Source organism: Candida metapsilosis (assembly GCF_017655625.1).
Source record: "Candida metapsilosis strain BP57 chromosome Unknown scaffold6, whole genome shotgun sequence".
NCBI classification, from domain to species: Eukaryota; Fungi; Ascomycota; class Pichiomycetes; order Serinales; family Debaryomycetaceae; genus Lodderomyces; species Lodderomyces metapsilosis.
The window spans coordinates 589,673-612,480 of NW_027138164.1; the positions used below are offsets into that span (position 1 = coordinate 589,673).

The 22,808-nt window shown below is 39.6% G+C and overlaps 15 protein-coding genes across 15 annotated transcripts; 9 read left to right on the forward strand and 6 right to left on the reverse strand. All coding sequences in view use genetic code 12, as the record gives it.

Annotated features, from left to right (window-relative positions):
• Positions 1–23: 23 nt before the first annotated feature.
• Positions 24–1,856, forward strand: ORC3 (origin recognition complex subunit 3; the record flags this gene model as incomplete). The annotated part of the gene is made up of 1 exon (XM_067693515.1): positions 24–1,856. One exon carries the CDS (start codon positions 24–26, stop codon positions 1,854–1,856), a length of 1,833 nt encoding a protein of 610 aa, XP_067547229.1.
• Positions 1,857–1,864: 8 nt separating this feature from the next.
• I9W82_004443 (uncharacterized protein) lies at positions 1,865–2,128 on the reverse strand (the record flags this gene model as incomplete). Its single annotated transcript, XM_067693516.1, has 1 exon — positions 1,865–2,128. One exon carries the CDS (start codon positions 2,126–2,128, stop codon positions 1,865–1,867), a length of 264 nt encoding a protein of 87 aa, XP_067547230.1.
• A 540-nt stretch (positions 2,129–2,668) lies between these two features.
• I9W82_004444 (uncharacterized protein) lies at positions 2,669–4,781 on the forward strand (the record flags this gene model as incomplete). Its single annotated transcript, XM_067693517.1, has 3 exons — positions 2,669–2,742; positions 3,119–4,179; positions 4,684–4,781. 3 exons carry the CDS (start codon positions 2,669–2,671, stop codon positions 4,779–4,781), a joined length of 1,233 nt encoding a protein of 410 aa, XP_067547231.1.
• A 123-nt stretch (positions 4,782–4,904) lies between these two features.
• Positions 4,905–5,942, reverse strand: I9W82_004445 (uncharacterized protein; the record flags this gene model as incomplete). Its single annotated transcript, XM_067693518.1, has 1 exon — positions 4,905–5,942. The coding sequence occupies one exon, from the start codon at positions 5,940–5,942 to the stop codon at positions 4,905–4,907; it is 1,038 nt and encodes a 345-aa protein (XP_067547232.1).
• Positions 5,943–7,241: 1,299 nt separating this feature from the next.
• RAD53 (serine/threonine/tyrosine protein kinase) lies at positions 7,242–9,281 on the forward strand (the record flags this gene model as incomplete). Its single annotated transcript, XM_067693519.1, has 1 exon — positions 7,242–9,281. The coding sequence occupies one exon, from the start codon at positions 7,242–7,244 to the stop codon at positions 9,279–9,281; it is 2,040 nt and encodes a 679-aa protein (XP_067547233.1).
• A 44-nt stretch (positions 9,282–9,325) lies between these two features.
• Positions 9,326–10,381, forward strand: I9W82_004447 (peptidylprolyl isomerase; the record flags this gene model as incomplete). Its single annotated transcript, XM_067693520.1, has 1 exon — positions 9,326–10,381. The coding sequence occupies one exon, from the start codon at positions 9,326–9,328 to the stop codon at positions 10,379–10,381; it is 1,056 nt and encodes a 351-aa protein (XP_067547234.1).
• A 2-nt stretch (positions 10,382–10,383) lies between these two features.
• I9W82_004448 (cleavage polyadenylation factor subunit) lies at positions 10,384–11,787 on the reverse strand (the record flags this gene model as incomplete). Its single annotated transcript, XM_067693521.1, has 1 exon — positions 10,384–11,787. The coding sequence occupies one exon, from the start codon at positions 11,785–11,787 to the stop codon at positions 10,384–10,386; it is 1,404 nt and encodes a 467-aa protein (XP_067547235.1).
• A 117-nt stretch (positions 11,788–11,904) lies between these two features.
• Positions 11,905–12,561, reverse strand: SOL1 (Sol1p; the record flags this gene model as incomplete). Its single annotated transcript, XM_067693522.1, has 1 exon — positions 11,905–12,561. The coding sequence occupies one exon, from the start codon at positions 12,559–12,561 to the stop codon at positions 11,905–11,907; it is 657 nt and encodes a 218-aa protein (XP_067547236.1).
• Positions 12,562–13,399: 838 nt separating this feature from the next.
• Positions 13,400–14,440, forward strand: I9W82_004450 (phosphatase; the record flags this gene model as incomplete). Its single annotated transcript, XM_067693524.1, has 1 exon — positions 13,400–14,440. The coding sequence occupies one exon, from the start codon at positions 13,400–13,402 to the stop codon at positions 14,438–14,440; it is 1,041 nt and encodes a 346-aa protein (XP_067547237.1).
• Positions 14,441–14,565: 125 nt separating this feature from the next.
• Positions 14,566–15,939, forward strand: SOF1 (rRNA-processing protein; the record flags this gene model as incomplete). Its single annotated transcript, XM_067693525.1, has 1 exon — positions 14,566–15,939. One exon carries the CDS (start codon positions 14,566–14,568, stop codon positions 15,937–15,939), a length of 1,374 nt encoding a protein of 457 aa, XP_067547238.1.
• A 446-nt stretch (positions 15,940–16,385) lies between these two features.
• On the forward strand, positions 16,386–18,371 carry HRK1 (putative serine/threonine protein kinase; the record flags this gene model as incomplete). Its single annotated transcript, XM_067693526.1, has 1 exon — positions 16,386–18,371. The coding sequence occupies one exon, from the start codon at positions 16,386–16,388 to the stop codon at positions 18,369–18,371; it is 1,986 nt and encodes a 661-aa protein (XP_067547239.1).
• Positions 18,372–18,524: 153 nt separating this feature from the next.
• Positions 18,525–19,295, forward strand: IST1 (Ist1p; the record flags this gene model as incomplete). Its single annotated transcript, XM_067693527.1, has 1 exon — positions 18,525–19,295. One exon carries the CDS (start codon positions 18,525–18,527, stop codon positions 19,293–19,295), a length of 771 nt encoding a protein of 256 aa, XP_067547240.1.
• A 134-nt stretch (positions 19,296–19,429) lies between these two features.
• Positions 19,430–20,929, forward strand: I9W82_004454 (uncharacterized protein; the record flags this gene model as incomplete). The annotated part of the gene is made up of 1 exon (XM_067693528.1): positions 19,430–20,929. The coding sequence occupies one exon, from the start codon at positions 19,430–19,432 to the stop codon at positions 20,927–20,929; it is 1,500 nt and encodes a 499-aa protein (XP_067547241.1).
• A 32-nt stretch (positions 20,930–20,961) lies between these two features.
• On the reverse strand, positions 20,962–21,567 carry I9W82_004455 (NEDD8-conjugating protein; the record flags this gene model as incomplete). Its single annotated transcript, XM_067693529.1, has 1 exon — positions 20,962–21,567. The coding sequence occupies one exon, from the start codon at positions 21,565–21,567 to the stop codon at positions 20,962–20,964; it is 606 nt and encodes a 201-aa protein (XP_067547242.1).
• Positions 21,568–21,739: 172 nt separating this feature from the next.
• Positions 21,740–22,705, reverse strand: I9W82_004456 (uncharacterized protein; the record flags this gene model as incomplete). The annotated part of the gene is made up of 1 exon (XM_067693530.1): positions 21,740–22,705. One exon carries the CDS (start codon positions 22,703–22,705, stop codon positions 21,740–21,742), a length of 966 nt encoding a protein of 321 aa, XP_067547243.1.
• Positions 22,706–22,808: the final 103 nt, after the last annotated feature.

Genomic DNA, 22,808 nt, shown 5'->3' on the forward strand with positions numbered 1-22,808 from the left:
AAAGCAACATCATCTACTTCTTCATGGATAAGACGTACTACTTTGTCCAGCCAAAGAAACGGCTTGGTAATCTATCTATCCACGACTCAGAAGTGCCATTTGTGTCCCTCTTTAATGGAAAAGAGCCAATTGCAAATGTAAAATTCCGATTCGAGTTGTATCAAAAGATTTGGGCCAGTCAATTGGAGAAAATTCATTCCATCTTGAATAACGCCAACGATGAACTATTCAACGACTTGATCAGATTCATCAACGAGCCGGCTTCAACAAAGTTATCCATTGGGTATATTCAACTCACATCCAACAATGCAAATAACCTTCGTATTTTGAGTGAGTTTTATGAGTGTGTTCCTTTCAACTTGATCAAGTTGAACTCCAAGAATTGTCAACACATTAGAGGTACATTGAGGGAGATTATTCGACAATTTGAAGAACACCACAAGCTAAAGGGTGATTACTTGGGCTACGACTTGGACGTGATGCGCGATTGGTATAACGAGAATGATGATGCCACTACAGTTATTGTAATTGAAGACACCAATTTATTTAATCATCAATTGTTGAACCAGTTGATTATGCTTCTCCAGTCGATGCCGGTAAAGTTGCTACTTGCGCTATCTTGCGACACAGTCTCCTCATGGGTCAACAATAACTTGAGAAACGATTTGCGATTAAACTTGGATGGCTATAAGTTTAAAAGTAACGACAACAAAAGCTTGGGGTATATCATTTTGAATAACCTTTTCCTCACGCCGGAGCTTACTGATGAGAACCCATTGTTGATTAATAGCACGTTAAGCACCATCATTCTCAACCGATTCGAAAATTCAAACAACTCGATTGACACGTTAATCTCAGAGATAAAATTATGCTACATGATATTCTTTTACCAACTGCCATTGTCAATTCTTATTGCAAAGTTTGACTCGTCGAGTTTGTACATTGACGGATTGAGGAAAACTCCCTCATTTAAACGTCACATGGAGATTAAGCAACTGCAAAAGGACCCAATTGTCAAGCAAATGCTTGAGGATGATAGTAAAGTGGCCATGTTGTTCCATGAATGCAAGAAACAGTATCAAAAACACAAACTAGCGGTTATGAACGCAATCAATGTTGTGTATCAACTACACCCCGACAAGCCAAAGGAAAAGTTCCAATTGTACAAACTACTAGTCAACAACAAGTTGCTCAACTCAAAATACTTTCACGATTGTCTTGACTTGTCAAAATACTCAGATGAAGTGGTGAATCGTATTGTGCTGCATTTGACCGACAACTGTCACGAGTCTGTTGGTAATATCACCGATACCTACCTAATAGAATTAAAGAAAGGATTGTCTACCAACACTACATCATCCTTGGAAGCCTATTTTGAAAACCCAATATTGACCACTCCACTCGAGTATATGGTATTTAACGAAGTATTTTCCCTCAATGGAGGAACGGTTTACGCCAAATTCGACAAACAGCCACTTTTTGAGGAAAATTTCGAAAACCTCATGATCAACCTCCTTCGTCCTAATTTGCGTCAAACGCTCGAGATGAGTTTGGATAATTGCGAATTGTATTTGGCAAACCCATTAGTGAATAAGGAACATCTAAACAATGAACACCCGTTAGTGTGCGCCATGTTTAAAGTTTACAAAGAGGCACCAGCGTCGATAAACTTGTACGACTTTTATCAAGCATTTACAGCATCATTGAACAAGCCCAATGATGTTGACGAAGATGAGTGGAAGAAAATTACTTACTCCTGGTTTATCCAAAACTGCTTCGAGTTCATGCACATGGGAATCTTACAAATGAAAAGAACGAGCGAATATGTCGAAAAGGCGATTTGGAAAGGTGTATAAAAAAATATTTAATCCTGATTTTCTTTGACTCCCTCTTTCTGTGCCTCCTCTTGTGACTCAGAACTGGGTGACTTATCCAGCGGCTTGTAAAATCCACTTAATGACTCACTAGCTTTATCAGTGTACGACTTGACCTGATTGATAACCTTTTCATGATGACCAGCAAGCGAGGTTATCACAAGTAATAGTATAAGCATGGTAGCTATTACCATGATAATCATTCTCTGGGTCTTGAACATTCTATTTGATATTTGAGTGGAGTTGGCTCTCATTTTGGTGATTTTGCTTTAAAAGGAGTGTTGTACTTTGCTATGACTTTTTTCCTTGGTCAGATCCGGAACATTTGGGGATCGCGCGCTACCGCCATCAATTTTTATGACCGAGATTGTTGCAAAAGGAGAGATATAGCCGTTGTTGTTGCAAGGGCTAGAAGTATTCTCCTGTTCCAACAAGTGATCAAGTGCATGCAGACTCTGGCTTCTGCTGAAAGACAACATCTTGAGCAGGTACAACTATATCTTTTTGCGTAAAAACTCTCCGAAACTGTGGTTGGCTTAGGTTCCTCATCAAGCATCAACTCATTTCAAAGGTTTAAAACTTCATCCGATATATCACTGTTTCCATAAGACAACAACATTTGGGAACACAGAGGAGTATTCGAGATAAATTTGATTTGAATTAGAAGCTTTTACTCAACCGCAGTCACACAACCACAGTCACCCATCCACAGTCACCCAACCACAGTCACCCAACCACAGTCACCCATCCACAGTCACCACTTAGTCTCTCACAACTACTACTACCAACACAACATGAGAGATAAGTGGAGAAAGAAGAGAGTCAGAAGGTTGAAGAGGAAGAGACGGGCAGTAAGAGCAAGGAGCAAGTAAGCTTCTGGTTCTTACTGCCTTCTCTTCTAACTGGCAATTGATTACAATTATTTGAAAGTTAAGAAAGAAGAAAAAATACAACTGGCAATGGTTTTGATGGTGCTAATTAAAGAATATTACTGATAAAATGAATACAAGCTGCTATTAAATCTATCTAGTTTATATAAGAAATTCAATAAATGAAATTTTATTATTATAAATCAAATTTTGTAGCTAAACCTCTGAAAAGAAGAGGCTCCCTTTTCTCTTGTGACTGTAAGCAGAGCCATTTTTATTTTTTTTTGCAGTCGAGGCAAGTCCAAAGTCAAACCAAATGTTTTGCTTACAAAGTTTACCCCTTGAGGCATTGGATGAGGTGTTTCCTCATCTCAGTCAGTCCCAAACATTGGCGATTGCACCATTGCATTCAAAACTTTACTACGCCGCAAGGACGAAATTGTACCGCAACATCTACGTCTACGAAGCATGGCCATTGAGTGATGGGTCCCGCTTTCGTTTCCGCAAGGACAATGCTTTGAAGAGCAACTACACCATTGTATCAAGACACAATCTTGAAAAATACCTACCTCACATGCATTCACAAATACAAGTCCATCACATTGTTTTCAAGGAATTCCACCGTTCTTTTTCAGAACGCATCATGCAACACTTTAAAGCAATTAATCACTTTGAAATACTACTGTGCATTTCCAATCGTTACGAAATGCTCCGTATACGTTGGGGATTGTCCGATTTTGTAACTGACGCTGAGGAGAGGGTTTCCACCGAGTTCACACTACCTTCCTGGCCGACCTACACTGATACGAGTTATAACCCTCAAACAGCACTTCATGCCCCTGTATATTCAGAGTTCTACCAAGAAATTCTCACCGAGAGATTTCCTTTGCTAACTTCATTGTCTGTTGTGGTCCGTGAAATTTGCACTAACACCCTTGGAAGAGAATATCCAAAAAACTTTTGTTTGCGCAAGTTACATCTTCACCATTATCAGCCTTTGCTTGATTATTGTATAAGTGAGATTTATGACACCTCGTTGCTCCAGGAATTAACCATTGCTAGCAAGTTTCGTTTTGAAACTGTGTTTAAGGCAAACCAATTAGAGGAGGAGTACCCGCACCTCTCACAGCTTTGCATCAGATACTTTGGCGAGAAGCAGGACGGACCTTCCATTAAAGACCTAAAACAATTCTCCCACAGACAGCTACGCATGCTTGTGGTCACAAGTAGATACAGCAATCACAGTCTTGCACAAGCCATCAGTGGATTATGCTTCAACTTTCCCAAATCTTCAATAAACTGGTGGTACGAGCCACTATGGCTGACACCGTTGAAGGACACTTATGACACCCTGCTTACCCACGACATCAACTGGTTGAGTCCCCTGTTGCCACATGGCACAGTGGGATATCACTTTCCCGAAATCTTTCGCTCTCGTATGACAAAGTATAACCATGTCGTGTTCAAGGAAGTCTTTTCGGACCCTGAATTAAACGCAATATATGATGGGCTTTTGGATAAAGACAGTAGTTTGGATAAAATCCTCACGGAAAGGTACAAACAGGGATTGCTGTGGTAGCATGTTCTGTGAACAAGATGTGGTATGGTTGTTTTCTTTGAACAAAATTGATCCACTGCTAAACATTCTTAAGAGCAATCCTTGCAAGGGTGTGAACCCATACCTTATTTTAACACAAACAGGCGTTAGGCTTCGTGTATACGTGAATAGCCCTCGTTCCAAGTGAAAAATTCACTCTTGTATCAAATATTAATCTTAATTCTTCTCTTCCCTTTTTTCCACTTTTCATGGAAAATGGGAATTCCTATTTATTTATATAATATACACTTAGCAGCATTATAGTATCATATCCGTTGATCCCTATTTCCGAGTGTTTTGAATTATTTCTGCGTACCGTATTCCAGTGTTGCGGTGTCGTTAGTAGATCCAAAATTAGTGTCATTCAGTAGACGTGATGTTCCTATACGACAGCGCAAAGTTTTCGGCTTTTGTACGATTAACGAAGAAACACTTGTCTGAAGTGCATAAGAGGACTATAGGATATAGACAGAGCTTTTAGAGACAACGTGGAGAGAAGTCAACGGTTCAGTTATTCAAAGTTGGCTGAATAAAGTAAACTCGTACATACTATACATTCTGTTGCTAAACACTATTCATAATGTTGATAGTATTCATAGTGTTGATATTATTAGCATTGCTCCTGTTCCTTCCCCTTCTGTTCCTTCTGCGTTCTTCCTCGGTATCCTTTTGCCTCTTTAAAACAGCAGCAATGCACACAAGCACCGAAGCATCTTCATGCATTGATAGTGCACTTTCATAATTGACATTAGGATCCGTGCTATACAAATCATCAATCTTAACTTGACCATATCCTGTCTTGAAGTGAGAATCTGCTTCTCCTAAAATAGCTGTGCAATAAGTACCATAATATTCTGGTTTGGGTAATCTTAGCCCCGTAGTAAGTTTTACCTTGAACATCGATTTCAAGAAAGGGTTCGGTTTTGTTTTGTCCAACTTGTCGGAACACCCATCCCAATTATCAACCAATGACGGCTGTCCTGGGTTTAGTATGGTATGTTTAAATCCATACTTTACTTGATTGTAACTCTGAAATTTTGCTTGAGAACTCACATCAACCCATCTATGCACTTGACCTTTGTATTTATAATCACAAATTGGGTATGTAGAATGGGCAAACATAAAAATTTGAAAATTCTTGTTGGGTGAATTGGGATCTGGTATGAAATTGAAAACATACGTATTATATCCTCTATGAATGAATTTCCTCACATCACAATAGACATGAAAATCTTTACTATCATCAAATCTACCTTCTCTGTTGGGTACATATTTGCTAAAGGTTAAAAATTTCGATGAGAATGGGCTGAAGGGAAGATCGGTTTTAAGCAAAGGCATTCCAATCCCATTGCGTTGCAAGTCCAAGATATGTTCATTGGAGCTCTTTTTGAAAGCTTTATACTTTTCAGCTGCATCCTTACTGACAAAGATTTTATATCCATCACTCCAACGTCGATTGTTTATAGTTACACACCAACCTCGTGGTGCTGCATCTTCAAAATAAACTGGCTCATCTCCTACTACCTGCGGCGGCTGACTATAACTGATCTCGTCTTCTGGATGTCTGTTCGTGTATGGCGGGGGAGCTTGTTGTCTACTCATAGTGTGTGTACTGAGTCAATTGTTTGGTGAATGAACTGATAGCTACTAATTGATGGGATTTTGCTTGGTATTTATACAATCCTGTCGTTCATTCAAGGCTGTGAACAATGAGATGGAGTGTGATATATGCGTGACTTCAGTTAGGTCTCTAGTCTATTCTGTGGCTCTAATCATGCTCTTTTTTTTAGATGTTGATATTGTGGAATGTTTATCTGTATCTGCATTTTAAATCCGAGAAGTCGGTTAGCCGCAGTCATCCTCGGCTTTAAAATTGCGTCCACAGCCGCAGTCACAATATTATTTACGAAAATAGTCACCCATAAATCGCTTCGTAAATCAAGTCAATATCATCAACCTCTGTGTGCATGTTTGTATGTTGGGACAAAACCCATTTAAATCAACACGAGCTTGCCTAGTTAGAGTGGCGATAGAAAGTGTGTAATGTTGTAATATATTAATTATAGCGGCTCATATTTAGACATAGTTGAAGTCATTTTGCACAAACATGAGACTCGGGACAGTTTAGCTATACCCACACATCAGCCTCGGTCCATACACTTCAGTCCCTTTGTGTAGCATCATAGGTGTATTGAATATGCTTCTGTTGTTAATGAGTGTAAATTCAACTTCTATGGTGGTTTCTTCCAAATAAAGACACTTTTCTGTAAAGTGATGTAGCTTGGCATATGTAGTCGTAGTGTCGCTAGTAACAAACAGACAGCCGCGAGGTTTTAAATCCGATCCTTGAACTTTTAAGTCCGACTGCTTATCAAATACCATAGCAGCGTTCATCCTTGACTATAGTTTTCCTAACCACAGTTACGCTGCGGTGACAGTCGTCTCGAAGAAGTTTATAGTCAGATTGATATTATTAATCTCAGTGTGTGTGTAGAGGTCACGTACCCTCGTGTGCTTTGGCGCCCATTCGAACTAAATAAACGGTGAATGGTTTCTTAATGCAGATTGGCTTGGGCAGGGGAACCGGTTCCGGGTGATACAGTCCTAGATTCTACTGAATTGGACACTTATTGATCTTGAGGACAATTTTCAAGTTGTGATGTTTCGTTGAAGCAATTTTTTTGTAATCTCCTCAGTGGAAACACAGTCGGAACCACTTCTCGCCAGGCAACTCAGTAGAGAATGTTCTCCTGGCTCTACCAGCATGCTTTTATTCCTTATATCCCTTCAGCTAGAAAAGCATATGGTATCCTTCCCTGACGCGTCTTGAAGCAAAAAAAAAGAAAAAAAAAAAAAAAAGTAAAAACACCCAATCCAAAGACCAGTTCAACCCATCAATCAATGGAGGCGCCTCAAGTTTCTGAAACACAGCCTACTCAGCAATCTCCCGCCACTCAAACTCAACTACAAACCAACCCCAATCAAATTTGTCAACTACTATGCACGACAGGTCAATATGCAAACAAAACACTTAATATAACTGATAAACCTGAAGAAGATGGTAAAATAATTTGGTATTTCGGTAGATCTGCAGATGCTGATTTGCAGCTTACATCTTCATCACGGTTATCTAATAGACATTTCATGATTTGGTTTAATTTAAAGGATAATTCGTTGTGGATTAGGGATACATCGACAAATGGAACGTACCGCAATGGCCAAAGGACAGTAAAAGGATCAAACTATTTGCTCAGTCAGGGAGATGAAATAAGTGTGGGGAATGGAGTTGCCAAAGATGTAGTGAAATTCATTGTTGTTTTCACTGATCGGTTTAACCCAGCATTGTCGCCGGACACAAACATCAATGATGAAGGGATTCACAAGGATTATATTATCAAAACGGAGACAATTGGACAAGGAGCATTTGCTACAGTGAAGAAATGTATTGAGCGATCCACAGGTAATGCCTATGCCGTCAAAATTATCAATCGACGGAAAGCCTTGAGCAGCACTGGTGGTGCCAGCGCTTTATCTGGAGCTGAGCGTGAACTTTCCATTCTTCGCAAACTACATCACCCAAATATTGTATCGTTGAAGGGGTTCTATGAAGATGCTGACAACTATTATATCATTATGGAGCTAGTTCCTGGTGGGGACTTGATGGGGTTTGTCGAAGAGTTTGGTCCCGTTGGAGAAGAAGCGACGAGGGTAATCACGAAGCAAATATTACAAGGGATAAATTATGTGCACCAGTTGGGAATATCACATAGGGATTTAAAACCAGATAATATCCTCATTATGCAAGATGAACCAATTTTGGTTAAAATTACCGATTTTGGGTTGGCCAAGTTTAGTGACAATCTGACAGTTATGAAGACATTTTGTGGGACATTGGCATACCTTGCGCCGGAGGTGATTACGGGAAAGTACAACTCAAGTCAAACCAATAGTAATTATTCCTCGTTGGTGGACATATGGTCATTGGGATGCTTAGTGTATGTACTATTAACTGCGCTAGTACCATTCCCTGGCAACAGTCATCAGAAAATGTTTGCCAGGATCAAGAAAGGAGATTATCAGAAAGCGCCATTGCAGTCGATTAGTAAAGAATGCCAAGATTTCCTTCATTGCTGTTTACAAGTTGATCCAGAGAATAGAATCACTGCCGCGGAGGCGTTGCAGCACAAGTGGCTAACTGAAGAGGAACCATCTCAATCATCACAAAAACCATTGAGTTTATCACAATCGCAGTCTCAACAATCGAGAAAAGTGGACAACAGCCAGCTTGATTCGTTGAGCAGAATAGATGAAGATTTCATGCTTCGACCATTGGATAGTGAAAAGAACCGAAAAACTTCCAAGCAGAAGCAGAATGATTTCAAAGTGCCCAAAAGAGTAGTTCCACTCCCACAATCACAAGCAATGTCACAGCCTTTGAAACGGCCGCATCAAATTGACCCTCCTAATGGGACCAAACGCATAAAGTTGAATGTATCGATAAAAAAGGAGGATTTAGTAGATGAGGATGATGGGACAACAGTGTTAACATTGGAGCCAATACCCGAGTCCCTTTACACAGAAACCATTATTGTCTCGACCGATAAGTTTGCCATTGGACGAGCTGATGTTTGCAACACCGCAATCAGTGACGACCGGTTGTCCAAGATACACTGCATATTCAAAAGAGATAACGGCACCATTTGGCTTCTAGATATGAGCACCAACTCGTGCAAGGTTAACGATGTTGCTCTCGGAAAGGGGAAAAAACGGCAATTAATAGAAGGTGATACAGTGTACCTCTTTGATGATAGTACCAACAAGGAGTTTATTGCATTTACGGTGAGCTTGCTGAACCCAGATGTATCCAGTTCTGAGATTAAAGTGTTGCAGCAAAGTTTGGATGATTTGAGGTTAAAAGATCTGCTTATTGAGAGTATGTAGGGAAAAAAAAAAGAAAATAAGTTTTATATAGTCACCCAGCAATAATGTACTTTAAACCAGTTAGACGAGTATTTACCCAAGACGACTTATCTAAGTGGATTGAGTCGGATACGTATAAGGAAGTGCTTGAGTTCATCACTCAGTTGCAAGATTCCGTCACTGATAAAGCAAATGATGATCCAGTGGCAACGTCGCCAGTGATTACAAAGCTAATCCACCTAATTGAAGAAATTTATCAAATCATACAACGCCATCCAGTCACGTTGGAAAAGGATATACTGAGATTCGGCAAAATTGAGTTTCGTGACTTTTACGATGAAGTTGAGGCGAATGCATCCACCTTGATTGAGCCAATTTGCGACACAGCTTTAATTGAAACATCAACATACCTTACCAACTCATGGGGTGATCGGACAAGAATCGATTACGGATCCGGACACGAGCTCAACTTTATATGCTTCTTGCTATGTCTTTACAAACTTGGCATAATTAAGCAAGAGGACTTTCCTGCATTGATACTTCAAGTGTTTACCAAGTACATGTCGACAATGAGGTGCTTACAACGTACATACTGGCTTGAGCCAGCTGGATCACATGGTGTTTGGGGACTAGATGACTACCATTTCTTGCCGTTCCTATTTGGCGGGGCACAGTTGTGCAACCACCCTCACATGAAGCCAAAGTCGATACATAATGACGAATTGGTGGAAATGTACAAGGACAAGTATATCTATATGGAATGTATCAATTTTATAAACAATATCAAGACGTCAACGAATACGCAGCAGGATAAGTTGAGTTTGAGATGGCATTCGCCAATGTTGGATGATATCTCTTCTGCTAAGCTGTGGAGCAAAATCAAGGAAGGAATGGTAAAGATGTACAAGGTTGAAGTGTTGGGCAAGTTGCCAATTATTCAACATTTCATGTTTGGCGAGTTGTTGAAATGTCCCGAGGGGATCCCTGGACATCAACATGAAGTAGAGGATTGTGGACATGTGCATGAAGTGACCAACACATGGGGTGATTGTTGTGGTATCAAGGTCCCCAGTGCCATTGCTGCTAGTGAGAGTATCAAAAGAGGAATCCCATTCGATTAGCTTTATTCATTATATCCTATATCGGTAGAAATCAATACATTTCTTGGAAACACTCCTGGGAACGGGAGCAATACTTTTAGTTTCTTTTTCTCGTCATCGAACTTGGATACATGGATGTAGCCTAGCACTGATGAATTTAGTAAATCTTTACCAGGATTGGTCAGTTGTAGATGCGTAACCACTATAATCGAATTGTCTACGTTGGACGCACTTGGGTCTATAGCCAGATAGTACTTACTCAAATCATTATCTTCATCCTCCCTTTCAAAATCATCACCAGCTGGTAAAAACGACAACGATACTGAATCTTTAACTGCTTTGTAGATTTGCAACCCAGTGGCATCAATATCCGTTTTAAATGGCGATAGTCTAGTTTTGTAATTCCCATTGAAATATTCTTTTATCGTAGCTTCCTGACTCATACGAATAAACTTGTCACTAACTTCAACGACTCCCGGCAGTTTATTCAATTTGACAATTTGCAAGTTTGATTTATGCAGCAACTTCTTTTTCAAATCAATGGTGAGCTTCTCATTGCCCAAGACGACGACTAAATCAATTCGGAAATCACTGATTATTGATTCAATAACAGGGTAATCTTTTATACCTAGTGGTGGTGTGTCAACAATAATACCGCTATCTCTACACTGAGGGTCCTGTTCCAATCTGGACACCACGGTGATTCCAAGTTGCGAAATTTGATACTTGAACAAATCCAAGTTTTCTTTAACTGAAGTAAACCCATAGTTTTTCACAATTGGTTGTTTGGAGAGGCCACCACCCGTGGTTGTCGTGGTTAAGCCATACCCGTTGCAACTCTCAACATCTAAGGAGTCGTTAATAGCAGTGGCTGATATCGACCCAGGTAATGCAAATACCCCATCTTGCGGGTTTAAATTGACAAGTATTGGACAATGATTCATCTTTACTGCATACGAGACCAACGTTTTTACTAGGGTGGATTTACCCAGATGTTTACCTCCTAGAACCATTACTCGTGGGCCCAACATCGGCTCCTCATTGGACACATTATGATCAGCAGCAACTTGTCTCCTTGATTCGATATACATGTGCAAATTCAACACTGAATCCATATTGGTTTCACTACTGACATACTCGGTGAAATCATCATCTTCATACATCGACATATCGTGATTCTGTACCAAGTTGTATTCAAGCTTTGATTCTTGTTTTGGTGAGTAGATGCTGCATTTGGTCCCTGTCAATTGTAGTTCAACATTATTTGGTAATTCAGTCCCATTAATTTCCAAAATGCCTTCCGTAACTTTGAATTTTAAAATCTGTTTCATGGGGATTTCAATCCTCCATTCGGAGCCTTGTGGGATGGAGACTGTTTTAAGACCATCTTCGTAAGTGGTGCCAGCGCCTAGTCCAGGAATTGACATGTTGGAGAAGCTTAGAGGTATTGCGAATGTTTTTTTTTTTTTGGTTTTCCGATGAATGTCTACAGTGCAGTTTAAAACATCTTTTCTTATATTCCTTGACCAGTCAAGGGAGACAAATTATAAACCTTCAAACGACAACTTCTTTGGCTTTATCTTCATCTGGTTCTTGGTTAGTTTCACCACTTTGCGTTTTCCTGTTTTATCTATCAATTCCATATGCGTGTTGTAATCTATCTCGTTTTCGGGAAAAGAGTCAGCCTTTGGTTCCTCTGTGGCCAAGAATGGGTTGGGTAAGCTTACTCTAGGGATCTTTTCCGCTTCCTCTAGCGTCATAACTTCCACCTCTTCCTCATCACTCTCCTGCCATTGCCTTACCATTTGTTCAGTAATCACTTGTTTTCCTGGCGTCGTAGGGACTTCAGCCTCCCTCTTATGGGCTGGTAAATGTTTCCCATTTCTTCCTGATCCAACTATACGAGGCGAAGGTAGAAACAATCCCATAGGCAACTTTTCATTTTGATGCGTGCTTGGTTCATTAAATATATCGTTAAAGTTTCTTTTCCTATAGGTCAGCTTTGATGGTGATTTCTGAGGCGTGTTTGGAGTAATCACTGATAGCTTACCATTACTTATGGCAGTACCAAAGCTCTTTTGTTGTTTCTTTGTACTAGTTGCTGGAGTAAGTAAAGCATACTGGTTGGGCGTGGTGACTGTAGATTGTTTTCTGCTGCTGCTGCTCCTCCTTGGCGGAGTAAGAGGGACATTATCAGACATTATTAAGCGAGCGGTAGTAGTAGTAGTAGTAAGTATAGCAAGTAAGAAGTTGAAGTCAGTGCTGGTGGATATAGCCTATTGCGTTGATCTAAGTATTTTTTTTTACCTGAAACACGTCTTTGTTATATATAAAGCAAAAGGGATTTTTTTTTTTTTTGTTGTTTGTGGTTTTTGTGATTTTGATCTGAAGGAGAGGATGGCTGGTTAGGGGTGTATGCTGGTGGTTTGCTATTTAAACAAAAACAAAATAACATATACATATATGAACACGTGATGAGCTTATACTCTATATATATGGTTACTAAAGGGTTCAGTTTCTTGTAACGGATTCATCTTGAAGTTCTTTCTGTTAATATTGGTTGTGACCGCTATACCCGTCAGACTTTAACTTTTTGCAAAGAAATTAGTGCAAATATATATTAAAACAGACACATCTTCAACTCACCTATAATTCCTCTAAGAAGTAGGTCTATTTCCTATCACATCTACACTTTATACCTCTTTACCATCACAAGCGTATTTACTTTAGAACTCAAAATAGTAGTAATCACGTGCATCGCAAGTATACAACCGAAAGAGAAGAAAATTGAGTCAGTAGAGAGAAGAAGAAGACGAAGAAGAAGAAAAAAAACTCTTCCACCACAAGACAAAAGAACAACAATTGGACAAAACAAAAGCAAAAGACACGATTGAGATACATCAAGAGTAATTATAGATACAGGTTATCTATTAGTTCACATTTATAACCCTTATAGATAAAAAGGAATCAACTCACTCGTTTAAATTTTCTGCAGCGCAGCCGACTTACCCAAAGTCCAACCTCAACACCCACCAAGCTATGGGTGTTCTTTCATTATTCTGTTGCTCGGATACTAGTGAAGATTCCTCAGACAGAAGATCTCAACAACCAGTCAATGGTCAACATCGTCAACAAAGCAAAGCAAGACCACAGAGCACCACTAAGCAACCACAAGCCACTACATCTAATGGTAAAACTATGCAACGTCCCACCACAAGCACAAACACTGACCACAAGAAGGAACCATTGAATGGTAAGATTCCCGCAGTAGCAAATGGTGATAAAAAGGAAATAACTGATGACGATGAATCAACGATAGATCCTACCAAGAACCGTCGCGTAAGCGCTGGTGATATAATAGCACAGGCTAGTCCTAATGAACAACCACCTCCAACTCCCAATGAACAACTAGAACCACAACCAATGGATGAAGATGAAATAGATACCGATATTGATGATTTCGATGATACTCAGTCAAACGCAATGCTCGACTTGAAACGGCTCCAAACTGGTCAAGCACATGACCCTGAAACTGGCTGTCTTTTGGGTGTTGCCACCAGTGAGAAGAAATGTCTTGTTCTTGATTTGGATGAAACTCTAGTCCATTCTTCTTTCAAGTACTTGAGGAGTGCAGATTTTGTCATCCCAGTTGAAATAGATGGTCAAATCCACCACGTGTATGTAATCAAAAGGCCAGGAGTCGATGAATTTCTAGAAAAAGTGGGCAAGATGTACGAAGTGGTGGTTTTCACTGCGTCAGTGGCCAAGTATGGTGACCCATTACTAAATAAATTGGATTTAAGCAAATCGGTTTATCACAGACTATATCGAGATTCGTGCTACAATTACCAAGGAAACTTCATTAAGAACTTGTCACAACTAGGACGGAAATTGGAAAATACAATTATTATTGATAATCTGCCGCAATCGTACCTTTTCCATCCTTCAAATGCTGTACCTATTAGTAGTTGGTTTAGTGATTCTCATGATAATGAGTTGCTGGATTTGTTGCCATTTTTAGAGGATTTGAGTAAGCCCAATGTCGATGACGTAGAGTTGGTTTTAGATACCAGTTTATAAAAGAGATTGCTTAATATATATTGCTTTATAGAGAGGAGCTTTGTACTGTGCGAAAGAAGGTTTTCCGATGAGATAAAAAAAAAAATACACTCAAGATCTGACCTCCTCGTCTTCTCCCCCTCACAATGAAGTTGAAAACCATCAGTAGGTCATCAGACACTTATGTTCCCGTTCGAAACACTCAGGAGAGTGCGTTGCCACGTAACTTGAACCCAGCACTACATCCTTTCGAAAGGGCAAGAGAATACACCAGAGCTCTTCAAGCAACTAAACTTGAAAGGATGTTTGCTCAACCTTTTATAGGCCAACTTGGCGATGGTCATAGAGATGGAGTCTATGTACTTGCAAAGAACTACCACTCAACTAACCAATTTGCTAGTGGAAGTGGTGATGGTGTAATCAAGTACTGGAACTTGACATCGAGAGAAGAAACAGCCAGTTTTAGAGCTCACTATGGAATGTGCACTGGTCTTGTAATCACCCCAAAGAACCAAATGTTGAGTTGTGGTGATGATAAACTGATCAAGTTGTGGTCGGTCAATAGCGAGGATTTTGATAAGAACGTACAAGATGATGAGATTTACACGCACAAGGATCAAGGATTGGTAAAGACATTTATTGGAGAGCATGCGTTTAAAGGTATTGACCACCATAGAGAAGATGCCATGTTTGTCACTGGAGGTGCACAAATACAGTTGTGGGATATGAACCGGTCCAAGTATATTAGTAACTTATCATGGGGTGCCGATAATGTCAACACCGTCAAGTTTAACCAAACAGAAACCAACATCATTGCCAGTACTGGATCAGACAACGCTATAGTGCTTTACGATATACGTACCAATGTGCCTGTCCAAAGAGCAGTAACCAATTTCAGAAACAACTGTATCAGTTGGAACCCTCTCGAGGCATTCAATTTCGTCACTGGTAATGAAGACCATAATGCATATTTGTGGGATATGAGAAACATGAAGAAATCAATCAACATTTACAAAGACCACGTTGCTGCCATTATGGATGTTGATTTCTCCCCTACGGGAGAAGAAATTGTTACAGGTTCCTATGACAAGACTATCCGAATTTTCAATGCCCGTGCCGGCCACTCGCGCGACATTTACCACACTAAAAGAATGCAGCATGTGTTTTGCACTAAATTTAGTACCGATGCTAGGTATATCCTCAGTGGGTCGGACGACACTAATGTAAGAATCTGGAGATCAAAGGCTTCTGATAGGTCTAATATTAAATCCATGAAACAGAGAAACAAACTTGAATACGATGATAAATTGAAGGAGAGATTCCAATACATGCCTGAAATCAAGAGAATTGCCAGACACAGACATGTTCCAAAGGTTGTTAAAAAGGCTCAAGAGATTAAACGTATTGAAATTGAGAGTTTAAAGAGGCGAGAGGAGAACGAGAGACGACATACAAAGAAGGGAACTAAGCCCTATGTACCGGAAAGGGAAAGGCAAGTCCGGGGAACCGCAATTGAGTAAAGAGACAAACGGAATAGAGTCGAGTTTATGCATATATTCGGTATTATAAAATAATAAGCAAAAACCACCTGATTTTCTGAAGCCGCATGCGTTTCCTAAATAGGTAATATACTTTTAGTGTTTTTTTTTTTTTTTTTTTTTTTCTCTGTCTGTTTTCTCTGTCTCTCTCTCTCTGTCCAATCAAACGAACCAATAAAAATATACAAACAGATACTTAGTATAATAGTAACAAGACTTTGCAGTAAAAACTATTCAATATTTGAAAAGAATTTCTTATTCGTCAAAAGAATAATACACAGAGGATCACCAGAGTCTACTACTGTGACTGGGATAGAGAGAAGTTGAACTTGTGATACCCTTGATCCATCCACCCTAGTAGTAAAACCTTAGAGAGGAGAAGCCACATTAGATACCAATTAGACTAGTCCCACCACACATCTCCACCAATGCCTGAGAAACACAAGAAGGGCTTGTTCTCAAGACACAAGCAAAGCAACGACGACCTGTCTTCACCCACAGACAGTGGTCGTAAATTCCTAGGTTTCCATATCGGAAAACATGATTCCCAAGACTCGTTGCCTTCACCTAGTGGCACCCCTGAACCTCACCATGATGTCCACTCACCAGCAGCTTTTAATAGGAAAGTAACAGCCCCATCACCAGTCCATTCAAACACCATCAACTCCCTGGCGGATAAGCCGGCTGGATCAATGAGTGAATTGAAACGGTTCTTCAAACCCACAAAGAAGACGTCTAATGTGAAAATAGGTGGTGGATCTGCTACTGGACACCACTCGAATCAAGCACACACGCCTCCAACTGGCAGTCGTACTCCTTCGAGAGATCAATCGAGCACGGCTCTAGCTACCATGATCAACCAAACATCGTCCCAATTACTTGCAAACGCCTCCCACTCGCAGGCTTCCAATAAGGATCCATTTACTGATGACGCCTCACCCTTGGTGCAAAAGTATGGTAAAGTTGGTAAAGAATTGGGTAGTGGAGCTGGTGGTTCAGTTAAACTTATCACGAGACCGTCTGATTCGAAAACATTTGCCGTGAAGGAATTTAGAGCTAAACGAGCCAATGAGTCATTGAAGGATTATACGCGGAAATGTACAGCTGAGTATTGTATTGGATCCACATTGAAACACCCAAACATTATCAAAACCATTGATATCATACATGAAAACAATCGATATTTTGAAATTATGGAGTATGCCCCAATTGATTTCTTTGCCGTGGTGATGAGTGGAGAAATGTCGCGAACGGAGATTAATTGTTGTTTGAAACAGATTTTAGAAGGTGTCAATTACTTGCATAGTCTTGGATTAGCCCATCGAGATTTGAAGTTGGATAATTGTGTGTTGGATAAGAATGGAATTTTGAAACTTATTGATTTTGGTAGTGCTGTGATTTTTAGATATCCATATGATCAATTTGGTGGGGCACAAAATGTCCATCCATGTCATGGTATTGTTGGAAGTGATCCATATTTGGCTCCTGAAGTGTTGAAATCGCCAAACTCTTATAACCCACAACCAGTCGATCTTTGGTCGATTGCCATTATTTATTGTTGTATGACGTTGAAGAGATTTCCTTGGAAGATTCCCAATCCTGAAAAGGATAATAGTTTTAAAATGTATTGTTTGCCAGATGACAATTATCATGACTATCAGTTGAGTAATGAGTGTCACAAGTTGCTTTTACAGCAACGTAAGTTGAAAAACACTATTGTACGTCTGAATAAGAAGAAGAAGCATTTGGAAGAGGCGCAGAAGGAGACTGAGGCAGCCGCAGAGGGTGAAACCACAGAAGCTACTGGTGAAGCTGCAGAGGGTGAAACCACAGAAGGTGCTGCTGCTGCTGAAGCGGCTTCCAAGGTTGCCAAATCAATTGAATCCGGTGACATCTTAGACGAAGCACAAGAGAATGAAATTTTGACCCAGTTGAAAGAGATTGACCAGAAATTGGAAGAATATGAAACCAAAAAGACTCAAGCTCGAGATGCATTCAACGAGCAGAGAAAGAATGATGCTTCTTACCAGAAACTTCTTGTCCAACAAGAAGAAGAGGATAAACGTATACAACAAGAAAGAGAAGCCGCTGCTGCTGCTGCGTCTAATGGAAAAGAACCTAAGAAGAAGCCTGCAAGTCATAAACAAATACATGGTCCATACAGATTAATGCGTCTTTTACCCCATGCTTCACGTCCAATCATGGCCCGGATGTTACATGTGGACCCAAAGCAAAGGGCTACTTTGGAAGAAATTATGAATGATGAATGGATCAAGGATATACAATGTTGTACTATGAAGAGAGAGACTCGAAGTACTGATAATATTGGTGCTAATTTTGACGAAGATGATGAAGAAATATTAGTAAAAGGAACTCCACCACATGAACATACAATCGTTTCGGAGAGTGCCTAAAATTGTAAGTAGAAAAGAAAGTAAAAGAAATGTTTAATAATGATAAACGTAGTTGGATGTTGTAGATGGAAAGCGACAAGAGAGAAAAAAATCAGCAACAAAGCACAAATAGCACACAGTGTTTTACTTACTTTATAAAGACTCCCTCCACCAATGCCTAAGCCAGTTCCACCACACCTCAACCAATTGAGGTTCAAGACAAACCTCAAGATGGCAATATCCAAACTCAAATTCACTCAAGAAAAGAAAGTCGCATTGACAAAACAACAACGGAGACAATTGGCAGAATTACTAAAGGCTGGCAAAGAATCATCAGCCAAGATTAGAGTGGAAAACATTATTCGAGATGATATATACATTGAGCTTTTGGAGTATCTAGAGCTTTATTGTGAGCTTTTATTAGCTCGATTGAATATGATACTTGATCGTCCGACATGTGATTCTAGTTTACTTGAAGCTGTTTGCTCGCTTATATACTCAGCACAAAGTACTGATTTGAAAGAGTTGTGTTCAATTCGAGATATATTGATTTACAAATATGGAACTGAGTTTGGGAAAGAGGCGTTGGAGAATAAAGAAGGGATTGTTCCTGATAAGATTGTACGGAGGTGTGGCATTGAACCGCCTAGTGAAGATTTGGTGAATATGTATCTTGTAGAGATTGCATTGGCTTATAGTGTACCTTACTCAGGACTAGAGCATTTCAAAGATGAAAACGATGGAGAAGGAGAAGGAGGTGACGAAGATGACGAAGGAGGAACAAAGGAAGCTGTGCCCAAAGAAAAGGAGCAACTGTTGGCTGAATTAGCGGAGAAGCCTAGTGTTGTTGCAAGTAAGCCACAAAAAAAGTCTACCGCTAAACAAAAAGATGATTTTGATGCATTAGCTGCCAGATTTGCTGCCTTAAAGAATACACCAAAGTAGAAGAACAGTTTTGAGTATGCACGTGACTATTTGTTTTAGTTTTTCTGATTTGGAACAATTTGTAAACAAAACTTCATTCTCTTCACATATAAGATGCAAATCAAGGTGAGATTTCCCTTGTTACACCATACGCAATGCCCAGTCAGATCTTAACTGAACGACAACAAACGGAACTAAACAAAGCCATCTTGCAATACCTCCAACCAATTTGCTCATCATCCGAATCAAATGAACAGCTATTTCAGCAACTATCTGATCTACTTTTACCAGATAACGCTAACGCGCATAGCAATGATGGGATTGTCGATCAGTATCTAGAAAAGAAATGGTCAACGGTATTACGACTACAGAAACGGATCATCGACTTGGAGAATGAAATCACCAATCTACGAAGCGTGGTCGACGTGGCACCTGTAACAATCAGCAAAGATAGAATCAATTGGTTACCTATATCTGCCATCCAAAGTTTTGAAACACCAAATGTCGTCAATAGCGTAAGGCTACATCCAGTTCTTCCATTGGTATACGCTGGATGCAATGATGGATCTATAAATGTCTGGAACTTTGCATCGGATGATAATTCCTTACCGGAAAAGATCATGAAGGCTCACACGAGAGGTGTCAATAAACTAGCGTTTTCACAAAATAAGATTGAAATGAATAAAGGTGATGAGCCACGGTACATATTGGCATCATGTTCGTCTGATCTTACAATTAAGCTATTTAATGCATCCACGCATCAGCATTTGAAGACGCTACGTGGTCATGAACATACGGTGTCGTCAATTGTATTTTCAAAACAAAATCTACTATACAGTGTCTCAAGAGATAAAACGATAAAAGTTTGGAATGTTGTTGATGGCACTTGTATCAAAAGCTTTATAGGTCACAGTGAGTGGGTAAGAGATTTGGATGTATGTTCAGGCAAGTTTGGTGACTTTGTACTAACGTGTTCCAATGATCAAAGTGCTAGATTGAGTCATGGCCAAACTGGAACTGGTATTGCTTTGTTAATTGGTCACTCTCATGTAATAGAAGCGGTGAGGTTCCTACCAAAACTTTCAAATCCCGTTATAGACTCATTTATCGAGAGCAATAGTGACTCATTTCCTTCACTTCCTATAGAACTACTCAAGAATGAAGTGTATGACCAACTAGGGTTCAAGTATTGTCTAACTGCAAGTAGAGACAATACAATCAAGCTATGGTTGCTACCTCCACCTACACAAACACCAGGTCGACCCCCAATGCCATCTAAGTTCAACCAAGCACAAGCATGGCTTATTGCTAACTTACAAGGCCATACTTCATGGGTCAAATCTATACAGGTTCATCCTAACGGAAAATATATCTTTAGCTCATCTGATGACAAGACGATCAAGGTGTGGGATTTGAACGGATTGAATATCGATGGATCTGTAGGCGTTATGCGGTCCCTTTTGAGCCACCAAGGGTTTGTGAATGACATCGACTTTGCACGTCTTGCCAAACGTAAAGAAGAGGTTAACGGTATCAATGGAGACGCTAATGGTGTTGCTAATAATGATGACGCGGTGTTGAAAGATGTAGAAGCTCGAATGCGATGTGTATTAGTCAGCGGTGGTACCGATAATATGGTCAAAATCTGGAAGTGAAACTTACTTTCCGGCAATTACTATATACAAAACTATATAACACGATCATAATGCTCCAGCGAAATATACCCGCCTCTCATTGACGTAGTAACGTTTCTCTCAAACTGCTTCTTATCCTTAACCAACATATTAGCCGCTTCTTTATTCAATGGATCATTAGGATTAGGTTCCAAAAACAAGAAATTCAACCCAATCAAGACTGAATTCAAACTTAAAACTGGTGACCAATCCTCTCTCAATATGTTTAAACATACGTTGCCATCAAGATCTATATTTGGATGATAAATCTTATTAAGACATTTAATCTTTGGTGGATCAATAGGAAAATTGTGGCCAATTTCAATCTTGAATTTAAATTTCCCATTCTTGTAGTATCCATCTTGTGGTATGATTTGTAAATCAAAGTTGAAGAAATCAGCAGTGTTGGGGAACGTGAGTTTGATACTTTTTGGTAAATCCAATTCAGTAATGTCTTTCTGTACTCGAATTTGAGCAGCGCTGACTTTTGACGCGTTGTTGTTTTGATTGTTTTGATTGTTTGCTGAGTACGAGGATGATGTGGATGGTGTTGGTGATTTGGACTTGGCGGCTGCTTCTTCCTCTTGTCTCTTTTTCTGAAGTTCACGTATCTTTAACATTACTAGTGATGATGATGACTGATCCAGCGTGAGATTAGTTGCTGATTAAATTTTAAGGAAATACAAAAAATTTGGGAAATGTGTCGCGGAGTTTCATTTTGGCGGATGATTTGCACCCAATGTTGAAAAAAAAAAAAGAGTAGAGGTAAATAGAAGTATGTAGTTCAATCAATCATATCTCATGATTAGTCTCTATATACTTTTTGCGGCTGAGGAGTTTGGCTCTCAAATCGGAAGCAAAGTTTAAATTACTGTCGTTTAAAGAATTCGCAAGTTTGTTCAAAGTGAGTAATGAATTTGTCGCATCAACTAGCTTGCAAAAGGGTGTCATGTAGTTACATTGCAGACGCAATAGCCATTGAAATTGCTCAACTATCTTGTCTTCATAGCCGACGCTAATATCTCTCTGCAAAGGCAATCCAGTGATCCTATTATACTCTTCAGAAACATAGTCAACCAGCCCATCGTCAGGATTAAACAACATCTTCAAAGAACCCCAGAGTGAACTATCCAGAAGATTCGCTCGACACAGGTTAATCAACATCTTTTCAAACTCATTCAAATCGATTCCCTTCAACTTACACACTATAATTAGCCATTGGAGGTAGTTGTTTCCATAGTAGTTGGCAAAATGTAGCTCACAGCTAACAAGTGCACGATGAAGCAAAAGCAGTACATCTTGACCATTGCTTATGTGTATTATAGTCACTTTCTTTAGCCAATGCCATAGTGAAGAACTCTTGTTTATACGTTTCATTCGACATGTTAAAAAGCAGGACACAATCTCTGAGTCGTACTCGTAATTCCCTAGTTTCTTAACAAGCTCTTCATGGAGCGAGATCACTGTTGAATGCTCATTCGTGGTGATCATATAGCCCAATGTCATGTAATACAACTCCTCCAATTTAGGTTGTGGTAGACTATCAATGTTGAGTCGATCTTCATAGCTATTATGAAAGAGTTCATGTGACTCCTTAAATATTCGAAGGTAGATTTTCTTGGTCAATCCAATCTCTAATGTGTCATTTTCTTCATGGGATAATATGTCTTGCTCTCCATCTTGTGCAATGAGACCGATAATTTTTATTGACTTATTGGAGTTTGAAAGTGTATGGCATAGATCTTTGATCAATTGCATTGGCATTCGAACGTAGGCAGGTATAGCTTGAATGAACCATTGACAAAGAATTGCTTGTGTCTCTTGTTCCAATTTTCCAAGCGATAAAATTTGGGTTTATGCG